At 37.2% G+C, this 16194-nt stretch overlaps 2 protein-coding genes and 1 long non-coding RNA gene across 6 annotated transcripts; 1 reads left to right on the top strand and 2 right to left on the bottom strand.

The window, feature by feature from the left end:
* LOC141592347 (uncharacterized) lies at nucleotides 1–3812 on the top strand. Of its 3 annotated transcripts, none has more exons than XM_074412990.1 (3): nucleotides 1–303; nucleotides 436–1971; nucleotides 2364–3812. In XM_074412990.1, exons 2-3 carry the CDS (start codon nucleotides 438–440, stop codon nucleotides 3698–3700), a joined length of 2871 nt encoding a protein of 956 aa, XP_074269091.1. In that variant the 5' UTR covers nucleotides 1–303; nucleotides 436–437; the 3' UTR covers nucleotides 3701–3812. The 3 variants fall into 3 exon arrangements, with proteins under 3 accessions (XP_074269091.1, XP_074269084.1, XP_074269075.1); XM_074412983.1 differs by having other exon boundaries at nucleotides 430–1971; XM_074412974.1 differs by having other exon boundaries at nucleotides 424–1971.
* A 3182-nt stretch (nucleotides 3813–6994) lies between these two features.
* LOC141592637 (uncharacterized) lies at nucleotides 6995–14940 on the bottom strand. The gene is made up of 2 exons (XR_012521193.1): nucleotides 14851–14940; nucleotides 6995–7268 (listed from the first exon to the last, which is right to left on the bottom strand). It is a non-coding gene; the product is annotated as an uncharacterized LOC141592637 (long non-coding RNA).
* LOC141592543 (uncharacterized) lies at nucleotides 7630–11974 on the bottom strand. Of its 2 annotated transcripts, none has more exons than XM_074413279.1 (5): nucleotides 11923–11974; nucleotides 11373–11797; nucleotides 10069–11240; nucleotides 8279–9678; nucleotides 7630–8177 (listed from the first exon to the last, which is right to left on the bottom strand). In XM_074413279.1, exons 2-4 carry the CDS (start codon nucleotides 11603–11605, stop codon nucleotides 8342–8344), a joined length of 2742 nt encoding a protein of 913 aa, XP_074269380.1. In that variant the 5' UTR covers nucleotides 11606–11797; nucleotides 11923–11974; the 3' UTR covers nucleotides 7630–8177; nucleotides 8279–8341. The 2 variants fall into 2 exon arrangements, with proteins under 2 accessions (XP_074269380.1, XP_074269371.1); XM_074413270.1 differs by having other exon boundaries at nucleotides 10069–11624; nucleotides 11729–11797.
* Nucleotides 14941–16194: the final 1254 nt, after the last annotated feature.

Raw genomic sequence — 16194 nt, 5'->3', positions numbered from 1 at the left:
AAGACCAGTCAATTAAATCAAAACCCAAGCAATCTTTCACCTCCATGAAATTATTTCCTTCAGTCGTCCCTTCTACCATCTCTACCCGATCTGTAGTTTATCTCCACAGGTATTTATCTCAAATCCATGAATTCTCAGCTTAAAACCCTAAGTTACCAAACTAAAACTAGTAGGATTAGTTATTACATATACTTCTACAAAAAAAAGGGAGGAAATTTGAAGAAGAGAAAAAAAAGCTAGGGTTTGGGTGTGAATTGAATCGTCGAAGAAAGATCGTGTTTAGCCAGCAACCTGATTTATCAGGTTTGATTTTATTATTATTAAGTCTCTCTCTTTTCTAATTTTATTTGATTTGAATTAGGAATCATCATTTATTTCTAAATTGATATTGATATTGATTTTGTTTATTTTGATTAAATTGAGGATAAGCGGCAGTCATGGAGGAAGAACAACCATCGTTTTTAATGAGAGGAACTCCTTTTGATCTCGCAAGGTTCTTAACTGATCGTACCGGTGAATGTTCAGCATTGATTCGCAATGACAATGAAATTGTTAATGTTTATGATGTTATGAACGGAAAAGTGGTGATGCTATGTTTTTTCAGTCTGCCTCTTCCGTCACACGCTGTTGCTGTTGCGCAGGCCGTATCTCTGGTATCTTCTGAGATGCATGACTTTGGTGCTTTCGAACTTATTATATTTGTTGACTGTTTCGCTGACTGTGACGATCAATATACTGCCTTGTCTGACTTCATTTCCAGTTTCCCCTCATTCTGTCTAACTCCCAAATACACCCGTAGATTAGGAGACGCCATGCCCCTTGCCTGTTATCCCCATGGTTTGTTGGTAAATCGAGCCAAAACGGTGGAGTGGCACAAACCTCTTGACTTTTTGTTCAAATATGGAGTTGACGCCTTTCCCTTTACTTCCGAGTGGCTCTCGTTGATTTCCCAGCGCGAAGAAACCGCATTGTCCTCCAAATCTTGGCGTACCATTAATAAATTTTTGAGCTCCTTTCCCTTAACTTTCCCTAGCTATTCAACATCTCTCAGTAAGAATCCAGGAGGCGGCTCAGGAGAAGTGACAATTCTTGATCTTGAGGATAAGTGTGTTGGTTTGTACCTGTGCCAAACGGGAAATTTGATACCTACACTCGATAATGTTCATAAAAATTGCTGTAAATTGGGCCTAGAGTTTGAGATTCTCCTGGTTTACATGCCTTTCAATGACATTGGCGACCCTCAAATTTTCCAAGACTTGATCAATTCTATTTTGAAAGAGCGAAATATATCCTGGTGGGTGTTCCCTTTCATTAACTGGGTAAGCAGAAGGCTCTCGCGGCTCTTTCACCAAGATGCGGATGATCGGCTAATAATTTTCGGTCCCAAATGTGAGTATGTGGAACCTCATGGTGAAGCAGTCATACGCCACCATGGTGCAAGTGCATATCCCTTCTCTAGCCAGATCCTGGTTAATAGAGAAGTGAAGAGGCTTAAGGCAGTAACCCTCGAGTCATTGTTGGTTTACAGCTCACTAGGTTATGTTCTCTGGATGGGTTCTGGGTTTACTCATCGGGTTCCTGTCGCAGCGCTTCACGGCAAAACTGTTTTTCTCTATCTTCACTGTGCAGAGGACCATTCTCGCAATTGTTTCGATAAACTCTTCTCTTATTGTCAAACGAAGGCACTCGATCCTAATTTTGAAATGGTCTTTGTTGGGTTAGATACGTCATCAATCCCAGACATTGGAAATTCTTGTGAAATGCCATGGTTGGTATACCCTTGGGACCCTAATCACTCTGATTATGTGACAAGGACAATATTTGGAAAGGGTGACAAATGTAGTACTATTATTGCTTTCGGGAAAGATGGCCGTATTTCTTCTATATGTGCTCTACTGCTTGTATGTTCTTCCTGCCCAGATTTCCCCTTGAGCAATAATCTGCACAACGAGATGAGTGCAGAATTAGCTGGTAATCTCTAGCCTCCATAATAGTGTCATTTATTTTATCTCTTATTTAGATGTTTCACGGTATCAGTTACTCGGTGTGTCTTAACTGTTCTTTTGGGTAAACTTCCTTTCATCGGTGTCTCAGTTTCTCAGAAACATAATCACAACATGTTTTGATGGACAGAGTAGAGTCTCTGTCTTTCAGGTACACTATGTACCGTTAGGGGACTTCTATTTGCGTCATTTGATTCTGTTCCCAATGGCCAGCCTTGATATGTCAATATGGGGAAACAACCATGTTTTGTTGATCCAGAGGTTGAGAAAATATAAGCCGATTTGATATATGACAATTTTCCGTCTTGTCGTTTGTTCTTAGACTTGTTATTTTAATAACTTAATTTAATTATTATGCAGGGAGCAAGGTGATGTATGCTGCAAGTAATGTTTACAAGTATACTGTTGAATCCCGAAATCACCTCAAGGCCCTTTTTCCTTTGCTTGGAGAAGAGTACTTCTTTCCGGGTCTTCCAGTTAGTGGGAGAATGAAATCATCAGAAATGCACGACTTTTATGACTGTGTTGATGAGGATGAGCGAAACCAATATTTAGCGTCCAAAACTGATTATATCGCTGTGTTCGAAGAGGATGCAGAATACCCAAAAGCGATCTACGAAAGAATTGCCAATATCGACACTAGTAATTTTGATGTCATTTCCTTCCTCTCAGCTGATAACAGGCAGTACCTGGTTCGCAATGATGGTTGTGAAACTCAATTTGAAGTCGAGCGTCTTAGGGATAAAAAATGGGTTATGATTTGTTGCCTTTGCTGCCCCATTTATTTCCATAGCAGATTTTCATTGGTATATAGAGGTGTTTCGGACATCTGCTCTGAGTTGTATGATGAGTACGGTGATACTTTTGAGATGGTCTTGGTCTTGAAGATGGGCAGGGATTTTGAAGCTGATGAGTCAAGCTTCAGACACATGTTGTCTGGCTTCCCTTCATCGTGCCTTGTGGTTCCCTTCTGGGACTCAGACTCTCGTGACTATATATGCTGTTCACTCGGGTTTTCAAATACTCCGCAAGGTCTATTTCTGCGTGCGGATGAAAGGAAGGTTATATGGCACAAAACCTTGTATGATGTGAGTCGCTATGGGGTAGACACATTTCCTTTCAGTAAAGAAGACATTCTGAAAAAATGGGCTGAAGAATATGGCAAATCACGGAATGTTCAGTCCCTTGAGCAACTGTTTGACTGCTCATCCGCAGAGAACCCGGGAGGTGCGAATTATTATGAGAAGATGTCTATCAATCAACTGCAAAAGAAGCTCGTTGGTGTGTACTTGTGCTTTTGTGGGGAATCCATACCTATGCTTCAAGAGTTGTATGAAGTCTGTAAAGCTAATAACATTGAATTTGAGATTGTGGTTGTGTGTTGTCTCTCTAGTGCTAAAAACTCGGACCCAAAGTTGTTACATGATCAGATAACTAGTGCCTTGAGGAAGAGGAATATATCATGGTGGGTATTACCCTATAAGGGTTCGGTGAGCCGCAAGCTAGTACGACTTTTGAATTCTCCCATTGAAGAGGAGCTGATCATTGTGGGCAATGAAGTTGTAGATTTTGATGGTGCAGATTTCATACGTCAGTTTAAAAAGCTTCAAAACCTGCGAGAAGATTCATCTTCAAGTGATGGTAGTGGACTTTTAGAAAGAGTCATTTTAGAATTTAAGAGCAGATATCGTGTTTGAATGTAACCGTGTTTGCTGCACTAATCTACACTCGACATGCTTGGGAAACTGATATCTCCTCGAATGATAATCTTCAACCCCCATTCTGGTGTCGTCTGATTTATGACTTAAACTTGTTTTCCAGTGGCTGAAATATGTGACTGAATTTGGAGATTGTATTAAAAATAATGATCATGAAGTTTAAAGTTTCAAACAATGATTTCAAATTAGGTTAGGTTGTTTGTTAGAATAATTCACATACAAAGACGGTTAATAGATGTCACGTATCAACTAATGAATTTGATCTCCCATCTGTATTACACTAATTAAACTCTAATTAAAAAAATGTTAGAAATTAACGCACATCGACTAGAAAACTTTAATAATTTTAAAAAATCGGCAATTAAACGTAGTAAACACGGTTTAGCCATGAACTAAATGTTGCAATTCAACAATCGAAAATGGACCAAACGTGGAGACTCATCGTTCGACCATGGACGGTTGTTGAATCCAACGTATAACCATGGGCTAACATTGGAATTCAACGTGTAACCGTGGTGCCACGTTGAGTTTCAACGTGTAACCGTGGTGCCACGTTGAGTTTCAACGTTTGGCCATGACGGAAAAAAAAACGTTCACCATGGCCAACCGTTGGGTTCTCACGTTTGGTCCATGGCCGAACGTTGGGTCTCAACGTTTGGTTCATGACCGAACCTTGAGTGCACAAATTTTAGATGTACGCAGAAAAATCGCAATTTTTACTATTACTAAGTCAATACGTGACGTAAATCAATTATCCAATAGATTTAACGGTGCGCAAAAAAAAAATTAACCAAATAATGAAGCGATTAAGTTGTTCAAGTACCGGTGACTCGGGATCCGTCATGTTAATTAATCTTGTTAATTGTTGTTGTTGGTTATTTTTTTTTTATTTAGAGTATTTTTACTACAATTTGAGAGGAAATTTTTTAGAGAGAGAAAGTAGTGTGTGAGTGCAAGGGTAATTATCGTCTTTTTTTTCGAAAAACGTCGTCGATGAAAATCAGCCCGTTTTTTTCCATTACATATTGGCTTTACATATTGGCTTCTGTACTTTTGGTTGGGTAGCCTAAGAGCATCTCCAATGGTTACCTAAAAGGACTTACTTGCAAATAAAAAAGATTTCAAACTACTTGCTTAACCATTGGAGCGCTCTACATGAACTAGCTTAAATTGAGCTAGTAGCTCAAATTCATCCAAAAGATATATACACTAATAAAATATATGTATGTGGGTCCATTTAAGCAACAATTCTAGTAGTTTAACCATTGAGGGAGTTTGTAACTTAAAAATGTTGTACCTTAGAAATATGACGTGGAAAGTTAAGGTAGTTATATTGTTGCTAACCATTGTTGATAGTCTAAGAGCAAGTCCAATGATTTAGCTTAGAGACTTACTTGCAATTTTAAAAAGTTGCAAGCTACTAGTCAAACCATTGGAAGTGTATGTATAGATTAGCTTTGTTTAAGCAACTAGCTTCATTAAACTAGTTGCTTAAATTTGCTTAAATGGACCTACCACAAGGAAACAACCAATAAAAAGTTCAAAGCGTCTTGCTTGTGACGGACTAATCCCGTCACAAGCTGAAGACCTCTCACAAAAAGGGAGAGAGGACAAGGTGGGGCACCCCCCATGTGCTTCCCCACTCACCTCTCATGGGTATTTTGTGAGAGGAAATGATATCCGTCACAAGCTTTTGACGGATATCGCCGTCTTCATTGAGATTTTGTGTAAAAAGTTAGTATCTTAAAATGTGAGTCCAATCTAACTAGTGAAAAATTACTAGCTCAAAAATTTTGTAGCTTAAAATTTGATGCGACAAAGATAAACTAGTACGAACTAGCTTACCATTGGACTTGCTCTAAGTCTCTAAGGTTCGTTGTCATGTCCTTGATCATTTATTTGTAGACCAATTTCATTTCATTCATTATATAACTGACATATATTTAATTCGACTCTTAAGAAATTGTTATATTTGTTAAATAATCTTAGTTTATAAAAAGTCAGTTTTCGATTTGGAAGCCCTAATTTTTGGCCATAATTGTTTCCTTAATGATTGATGATTTTATTTTTCATATTTTTGTAAATAAGCTTAATTTAAGAGAAAAACGATTGTACATCAGATTTACTACATCATACTTAATGACTTTTTGAGTTTTTGTTTATTTTTTTCGTGTACTATAGAGTTTATAAATTACATTTTAGTTTTATGATGTCCAAAATCAAAATTTTTGAGCTTATATGTAAATTTTTTGAGTTATAGTGTAACTTTTTGAGATTAAAGTTTAAGTAAATTAACTCAAAAACTTTATAATAAAAATCAAAAAATTTAGATTAAAACTCAAAAACTGTATCTTAATGCTCAAAAACTATACTATCTGATGTAGTACATCAGATGTATAATCCACTTACTGTTTTATTATTGCATTGTTTTTTTAATAATTAAATAAACGGTAATGATGGTTGTATTTAAGCTAAATTTGGTATTAATTTTGGTATTAAGAATCAAATTATACATTTACCAACGTAATACAAACCTAAGGTTTTTATTTATCATTTCCCTTAAATAAATGGGTCTTTTGTGTTTAATGGACACACGATAAGAGTTGTCTAAATTCAAATTAATGTCTTTAATTCAACTTCTTAAATACAAACCTAAGGATGCAGCCTACCTCTAACGCCTCTAGCCCTCTACCCACCAGACGGCCTCTCTATTCGCCACCATCGCCCCCTTCCTCTATCACCGAACTACCACCTTCCCCATAACTACCACTAGCTCCGCCCTAAGCGGAGACGTAATTGGTCGACGGTATTTAGTAGTTAATTATTTCTGATATCGTCGGCCAATTACTTCAAATAGATTTCATGGATTAGTTTAATTACGTTAATGATGTAAATCATTGTCGACATGTGTTAATAAACTTTTTTAAAGTTAATTACACGTGGAACTGGAGGAGGTTGGGAGAAGTTAAGTAAGTAATTATAAAAAGGCAAAGTTGGAAGTTAGTCAAAAATTCTCGACGATTCAAGGTAATGTATCAACGCGTGGTACACAGGCATGCTTATTGCTTAATACCATATTCGTCGATCACATCGTTCATCTATGGTTGACCGAGATTCATTGTTTGCCGGATTAAAACACTAGAGAGGCTTTTTGACAGTAATTCTCATAAATGGACGAAGAATTTTGATAGCTAGAATTGTATAAATGATGTTCTTGTGTTCTTTCACAGTTCTTGGAATTTTTTTCTTAAATGGCGTTTTATACCCAAAAGCATTCGCGAAAATGGTGGTTAGCCTCTTTAACTTTGGCAAATTGTTCAAATAAACACCATAAATACAAATGTAGTAATTGGACCTCATAAGAGCATCCACATTAAAGTCTCATAAAAGTCGTGTATTTCTTTTGATGGTTTCATTCTCCCACGAACTCGAAGACGAGGAAAGAAGTACTCTTCTCCAAGCAAAGGAAAAAGTGTCATGACGTGATTTTGGGATTCGATACAATGCTTGTCAAGATTAGTTGGAACAACATGCACAACCTTACTCCCTGCATAATAGTTAAATCGCTTAAGGCCGAAATGTAAACCATCATATAAAATAGTTATCCAAACCACCTAAATCACGATAAAGGAATAGCGTGCGCACAAAAAACTAGATCCACCACCACTATCACCACCCTCCACAAATAAACAAATGACTATACCATTTAGGGTGTGAGTGGGAAAACACATGAGGGTGTCCCACCACCCATGTGCTTCTCACTTGTGAGAGGTATTATTGCTGTCTAAAATAAGGCGGTCTGAAGCAAGACAAATTGATTCCAATAATTTGTTTTATTTATAAATAATAAAAAAAAGTAAACGACTAAACAAAGGGAGTACTACAAAAACTACAATCAAACTACCACGAATCATCACAATTATCACTAATAATTATTAATTTTCTTGATCGAACTTCACCGGCGGCCGTAGGAATCATTATTTTTAATACATTCTCAATATTCAATCATAAAATCAACTAGAAAACAAATTTTAAGACATAAATGAGACCGACACCAGAACAAAGCGTCTTGCTTGTGACGGGCTAATCCCGTCACAAGCTGAAGACCTCTCACAAAAAGGGAGACGGGACAAGGTGAGGCACCCTCAATGTGCTTCCCCTCTCACCTCTCATGGGTCATTTCACTCATTTGTGAGAGGAAACGGTATCCGTCACAAGCTTATGACGGATATCACCCGTCTTTAATGAGATTTGTTGTAAAGGCAAACCAAAAGAACAACTAAAGACATAATTCACACCATTTAAATAAACAACCAACAACTATGCATGCTGATCAGCAGCGATCCATGTCGTTGCTCAAAATAACCAGATTTTCTTCATTGTAAGGTAAATCAATATTTGCTCCAGTCAGCTTCTCTAACCACTTCGAGTTGAAAGACATTAATACTAGACACGCCTGCATACAAATAGTAACAAACTTATAAATAAATCCAGAAATTGAACTTGCTTAAATACACACATAGCTAAAGCCTAAAGGTATAAAACAGAACAACGTACATTCATAATAGTCTAATGTTCCATTGTAGCATGTTGGGTGCAGTGCAGCAAGTGCGGTTACATTCAAACACGATATCTGCTCTTAAATTCTAAAATGACGCTTTCTGAAAGTCCACTAGCATAACTTGGAAATGAATCTTCTCGCAGGTTTTGAAGCTTTTTAAACGGACGTATGAAATCTGCACCATCAAAATCTACAACTTCATTGCCCACAATGATCAGCTCCTCTTCAATGGGAGATTTCAAAAGTCGTACTAGCTTGCGGCTCACCGAACCCTTATAGGGTAATACCCACCATGATATATTCCTCTTCCTCAAGGCACTAGTTATCTGATCATGTAACAACTTCGGGTCCGAGTTTTTAGCACTAAAGAGACAACACACAACCACAATCTCAAATTCAATGTTATTAGCTTTACAGACTTCATACAACTCCTGAAGCATAGGTATGGATTCCCCACATAAGCACAGGTACACACCAACGAGCTTCTTTTGCAGTTGATTGATAGACATCTTCTCATAATAATTCGCACCTCCCGGGTTCTCTGCGGATGAGCAGTCAAACAGTTGCTCAAGGGACTGAACATTCCGTGATTTGCCAAATCCTTCAGAAACTTTTTTCTGAATGACTTCTTTAGTGAAAGGAAATGTGTCTACCCCATAGCGTTTCATATCATGCAAGGTTCTGTGCCATATAACCTTCCTTTCATCCGCACGCAGAAATAGACCTTGCGGAGTCCTTGAAAAGCCGAGCGAACAGCATATATAGTCACGAGAGTCTGAGTCCCAGAAGGGCACCACAAGGCACGATGAAGGGAAGCCAGACAACATGTGCCTGAAGCTTGACTCATCAGCTTCAAAATCCCTGCCCATCTTCAAGACCAAGACCATCTCAAAAGTATCACCGTACTCATCATACAACTCAGAGCAGGTGTCCGAAACACCTCTATATACCAATGAAAAATCGCTATGGAAATAAATGGGGCAGCAAAGGCAACAAATCATAACCCATTTTTTATCCCTAAGACGCTCGACTTCAAATTGAGTTTCACAACCATCATTGCGAACCAGGTACTGCCTGTTATCAGCTGAGAGGAAGGAAATGACATCAAAATTACTAGTGTCGATATTGGCAATTCTTTCGTAGATCGCCTTTGGATATTCTGCATCCTCTTCGATCACAGTCATATAATCAGTTTTGGACGCTAAATATTGGTTTCGCTCATCCTCATCAACACAGTCATAAAAGTCGTGCATTTCTGATGATTTCATTCTCCCACTAACTGGAAGACCCGGAAAGAAGTACTCTTTTCCAAGCAAAGGAAAAAGTGCCTTGAGGTGATTTCGGGATTCAACAGTATACTTGTAAACATTACTTGCAGCATACATCACCTTGCTCCCTGCATAATAATTAAATTAAGTTATTAAAATAACAAGTCTAAGAACAAACGACAAGACGGAAAATTGTCATATCAAATCGGCTTATATTTTCTCAACCTCTGGATCAATAAAACATGGTTGTTTCCCCATACTGACATATCAAGGCTGCCCATTGGGAACAGAATCAAATGATGCAAATAGAAGTCCCCTAACGGTACATAGTGTACCTGAGAGACTGAGACTCTACTCTGTCCATCAAAACATGTTGTGATTATGTTTCAGAGAAACTGAGACACTGATGAAAGGAAGTTTAGCGAAAAGAACAGTTAAGACATACAGAGTAACTGATACCGTGAAACATCTAAGTAAAAGATAAAATATATAACACTATTATGGAGGCTAGAGATTACCAGCTAATTCAGCACTCATCTCATTGTGCAGATTACTGCTCAAGGGGAAATCTGGGCAGGAAGAACATACAAGCCGTAGAGCACGTATAGAAGAAATACGGCCATCTTTACCGAAAGCAATAATAGTACTACATTTGTCACCCTTTCCGAATATTGTCCTTGTCACATAATCAGCGTGATTAGGGTCCCAAGGGTATACCAACCATGGCATTTCACAAGAATGTCCAACGTCTGGGATAGATGACGTATCTAAGCCAACAAAGACCATTTCAAAATTAGGATCCAGTGCTTTCATTTGACAATAAGAAAAGAGTTTATCGAAACAATTGTGAGAGTGGTCCTCTGCACAGTGAAGATAGAGAAAAACAGTTTTGCCTTGAAGCGCTGCGACAGGAACCCGATGAGTAAACCCAGAACCCATCCAGAGAACATAACCTAGTGAGCTGTAAACCAACAATGACTCGAGGGTTACTGCCCTAAGCCTCTCCACTTCCCTATTGACCAGGAGCTGGCTAGAGAAGGGATATGCACTTGCACCGTGGTGGCGTATGACTGCTTCACCATGAGGTTCCACATACTCACATTTAGGACCGAAAATTATTAGCCGATCATCCGCATCTTGGTGAAAGAGCCGCGAGAGCCTTCTGCTTACCCAGTTAATGAAGGGGAACACCCACCAGGATATATTTCGCTCTTTCAAAGTAGAATTGATACGGTCTTGGAACAATTGAGGGTCGTCAAAGCAATTGAAAGGCATGTACACCAGGATAATCTCAAACTCTAGACCCAATTCACAGCAATTTTTATGAACATTATCGAGTGTAGGTATCAAATTTCCCGTTTGGCACAGATACAAACCAACACACTTATCGTACAGATCAAAAATTGTCACTTCTCCTGGGCCGCCTCCTGGATTCTTACTGAGAGATGTTGAATAGCTAGGGAAAGTTAAGGGAAAGGAGCTCAAAAATTTATTAATGGTACGCCAAGATTTGGAGGACAATGCGGTTTCTTCGCGCTGGGAAATCAACGAGAGCCACTCGGAAGTAAAGGGAAAGGCGTCAACTCCATATTTGAACAAAAAGTCAAGAGGTTTGTGCCACTCAACCTTTTTGGCTCGATTTACCAACAAACCATGGGGATAACAGGCGAGGGGCATGGCGGCTCCTAATCTACGGGTTAATTTGGGAGTTAGACAGAATGAGGGGAAACTGGAAATGAAGTCAGACAAGACAGTATATTGATCGTCACAGTCAGTGAAACAGTCAACAAATATAATAAGTTCGAAAGCACCAAAGTCATACATCTCAGAAGATACCAGAGACACAGCCTGCGCAACAGCAACAGCGTGTGACGAGAGAGGCAGACTGAAAAAACATAGCATCACCACTTTTCGGTTAATCAGGTTATAAACATCAACAATTTCATTATCATTGCGAACCAAAGCTGGAAATTCATCACCAGTACGATCAATTAAGAACTTTGTAAGATCGAAACGAGTTCCTCTCATTAAAAACGATGGTTGTTCTTCCTCCATGCCTGCTGCGATGCTTATTCTCAATTTAATCAAACAAAACAAAATAAATAAGTAAAAATTGCACTTGCATTTCTTCAACAACTGAAAAATTCACATAAACGAATTGAAATCAAAACAACTCACATGAACCAAATTGACGTTAAGATCGTGATTAATCACATGGTGATTAGTCAGGATTAAATATTAATAACCCTAAATTGGGAAAAAATAAGACAACAACAATCAATGATCAGTAAACTAGAAAAAGGGAAAAAATTATGAAACTATATAAAAAAAGGATGAAATAAAGTCACAAGAATAAGTTGAAGCCGGCGTACTGGTGTAATATTGACGGTTGTGTGAATTCAGCGTGGTTGTGGCGCTGAGTTCAGCGTTTCTTGCTTAGTTTTCTTGCAAATATGCCTGAATTTGAAAAGACAAGGTTTTATAATTATAATTATCCGATATAATTTAATACAAGAATTTATTTCTTATTTTGCTTTCTTAAATACACAACTTAACTAGTATTGATGCCCGGTTTTGCCCGGGTTACCTCTACTCACCATTAATTTTTTTTTCTATGACATATCCTAGAATTACGATGAAATAAATTTTGAGACAAATTTAGTACTCCCGCTATAAATATTTTACTCTTATTAATGAAACAATAGTAATAACGTTTTTTACTACTTGCCCGTAATCATTGTTACTTTTACTACCCCACCGTAATTATTGTTACTGTCACTACTGCCGTATTAATGTTGATAATTTCACTACTCCCGCCCTAATTATTGTTACTTTCACTATTGCCACATTCACTACTCCCGTTGTTGTTTATACCACTTTACTAATCTCGCTGATAATATTGTTACTTTTACTATTCAAATGAGTGATTACTATCATATAACTATATCGAATGTTACTACAATTCTTTTTTTTACTGACGAAATTACTTTTACTACTTAGGTATGCAATTTTAAGAGGATTATCTATTTTTATAAATATATTACATATATGCATTAAATCAAATCGAAAGAATTATGCAATATTATATATTATGGAATCTAACTTGAATTACTTATAACCTACTTATATTATATTTTTGTATGTTAAATAATTAACATCTATATATATCTAATAAACTATAAAATTTAATAAAATTGCATAGATTTTAAATTTAATATATAATTTTATGAAGATAATAATTAATACCATAAGTGTGCATGTTTTATGTTTATACTAATTATTTATTTTATTTTAAGGAAATTGACCATCTTTTAGTCTTCTATAAATATTTAGGAAAATTACCAAGCATCTTCTTTCTTTTAATATCCTTAAAATTGACCATCTTAATTAATTATTTTATTTTAAGAAAATTGACCATGTTTTGGTCTCTTACAAATGTCTAGGAAAATTACCAAGTTTCTATATAATTTAATTTTAACCCAAACTATATAATATTTGCATTGAGATCCCTTAATCGGGTCCATCACACGGTGCTAGTGATTTAAAACTATATAGTATAATTAATTTGTATAACTTTCTTTAATTACATTGAAGTCCCTTGGTTTCTGGATTTAATATATAGTATTGATTGATTGATGGGTTGTATTTATTATTATCCGTTTTATTATTGCTTTGTTTTTTTAATAATTAAATAAAGGGTAATAATTGTTGTATTTAAGCATTAAATACTTTGTAAATTTGGTATTAATTTTGGAATTAAGAAAAAAATTACATCTTCATCAACCTAATTAATACATATATTAAGTATTTGTTTCCTCTTTTAGCTTCTTAAATATTTCCCTTAAATAAATGGGTCTTTTTAAATTGTGTTTAATGGGCACAGGATAAGAGTTGTTGAAATTAAAATTAATGCCCCTAATTTATTTATATTTTTTGTCATAGAATATTGCCAGACCGGCAATCCTTCACCGCGCCATCCTCAAACTCCCTTAAAAACTGCCACCTCAGGATGCAGCCTACCTCAGACGCCTCTATCCACCAAACGACCTCTCTATTCGCCACCACATGCCCCTCCTCTATCACCGAACTACGTTACAACCTTACCCATAACTACCACCACCTCCGCCCTAGGTGGAGACGTAATTGGTCGACGATATTTAGTAGTTCATTATTTCAAATATCGTCGACCAATTACTTCAAATAGATTTGATGGATTACTTTAATTACGTTAATGATGTAAATCATTGTCGTCATGTGTTGGTAAAAAATTTTGAAGTTAATTACATGTGAAACCGGAGGAGGTTGGGAGAAGTTAAGTAATTATAAAAAGGCAAAGTTGGAAGTTCATTAAAAAATGTAGACGATTCGAAGTAATGTAGCAACGCGTGGTACACAGGCATGCTTATTGCTTAATACCATATTCGCCGATCACATCATTGTTTGCCAGATTAAAACACTAGAGAGGCAGGCTCTTTGACAGTACTGCTCATAAATGGACGAAGAATTTTGATAGTTAGAATTGTATAAAAGATGTTCTTGTGTTCTTTCCCAGTTCAAATTTTATCGTGATTGGCTGAAACAATTCCATCACGCAGTTCTTGGAATTTTTTTCTTAAATGGAGTTTTATACCCAAAAATATTAGCGAAAATGGTGGTTAGCCTCTTTAACTTTGACAAATTGTTCAAATAAACCCCCAAGTGCAAATGTAGTAATTAGACCCCATAAGGGCCATACACATTGAAGAGTCATAAAAGTTGCATTTCTTCTAATGGTTTCATTCTCCCACGAACTGGATGACGAGGAAAGAAGTACTCTTCTCCAAGCAAAGGAAAAAGTGCCTTGACGTGATTTTGGGATTCGATAGAATGCTCGTTAAGATTACTTGGAACAGCATGCACTACCTTAGTCCCTGCATAATAATTAAATCGCTTTAGGCCGAAATGTAACCATCATATAAAACAGTTATCCAAACCACCTAAATCACGATAAAGGAATAGCGTGGGCACAGAAAACTAGATCCACCACCTTCCACAAATAAACAAATGATCTATACCACAAGATAGACATTGGAAGAAACCACAATAGCATAACACTACCGAAAATGCAAACAACATCCACCGAGTGCAATAACGAGGCGAATTGTTTTTCAAATAAAATTGTAACTTAAAAAAATATATTGTAAAATCATATTTTTTGAGGGAATTTAAAGATGGATGCCATATAAGCTAAGTATTACGAAAGAAAGATAAAAGCAGGAAAAAAATAAGAAAATAAATATGGCAAGGAAGAAGATGCTGACGAAGTAGCAGGTTTAGGAGGAAGAGATTTTGCCATCTCAACATTCAAGGGGCGATCACCAAGTTTCAAATTGTTTAGAGCAAGTGCAGTTGTTGCTCTATGTAAGCAGAGTGCTCTGAATCAGGGACGACACACTCCACTACAACACCCCGAAGACCAAAATGTAGTTTCAAATGTTCAGCAGTGATATTAGAAACGAGGTTGCTGACTCAGACTGTTCTCTTCAGCATCTCTCAGACTGTTCTCTTCAGCATCTCGACCTTATATTTCTCGTATACACCTGGGCAGGACACTAGCAAGATTAACGAGGTTGCTGACTCAGATTGTTCACTTTGTTGGTAGAGATAAACAAGAATACAACCCCAACAAAGCACACATGGATAAAATAACAATTTCAACATAAGAAACTAAGAAAGCATCCAATAAACGCAATCGCCCAATCCCATTTGTTGCCACAAGACTGCAAGTATTGTGTAAGAAGAAACAAGATGGGCATATACTGATATAAGCCATAAAATTGTGACAACGGTTTTTCTTTTTTCTCAATAGTCAACTACGACATTCATTATATTTCATTCTCTCATTCACCTGATTGTTTATGCATCCCTTTTTGGGCTATTCCAACGGATCGTTTACACTGTCTATTTTAGGTAACTTTTATTTGGCCTTACTCGCACCCTCCTTTATCTATGCACCTAACTAGCCACCCCATCCAACACCATTGTTACGCCATCCCGCCACCATTAGCCACGAATTTTCGTCTCCAACACGGCCACTTTCAACCATCTCCGACCACCCAACTACCAAGCCAACTTGTTCCAACTAGTCACCATTATCCACAAATTGATCCACCCTATTTACAAAGCACTTAGCAAAGTTAATGAAAGGTGAAAACAGGGCTTGTAAAATAAGCAGAGTAACTAAGTAAAAACTAATGATCTATATTAATCACGAGAAAGTAACAGTCTTAAAACCAACACCGCAATTACCAGTTGAATTTTTCGATGATTTGAGACTGAGCTTGTTGAGCAGCGTGAGCTGGATGAGCCCCAACAGCCCTGATTACCTTTGCAACAGCCATTGAAGCAGCAGATGGCGGCGCAATTGGAACTTGGCTCATGGTTCCCCTTTCAGAGACTTCTTGTATTGCAGCCACGAGCCATGTATGTTTGATGCTCTAAATTGCAATCTGTTTTAAATCACCGGCTATAAATAAATTCTCGGCATACCGGTTTAATACCAGGCACAAGCACGCTTTCAGAAGGATCAGGAACAAGTTCCGGAACCATCGGAAGTGAATCAAAAAACGAGTATGAAACAGACCCTGCATAATTAGTAGACCTGT

Source organism: Silene latifolia, chromosome 1 (assembly GCF_048544455.1).
Source record: "Silene latifolia isolate original U9 population chromosome 1, ASM4854445v1, whole genome shotgun sequence".
Classification (NCBI taxonomy): domain Eukaryota; kingdom Viridiplantae; phylum Streptophyta; class Magnoliopsida; order Caryophyllales; family Caryophyllaceae; genus Silene; species Silene latifolia.
The sequence above is the reverse complement of the archived record's forward strand: the minus strand, read 5'-3'. Positions and strand labels throughout refer to the sequence as shown.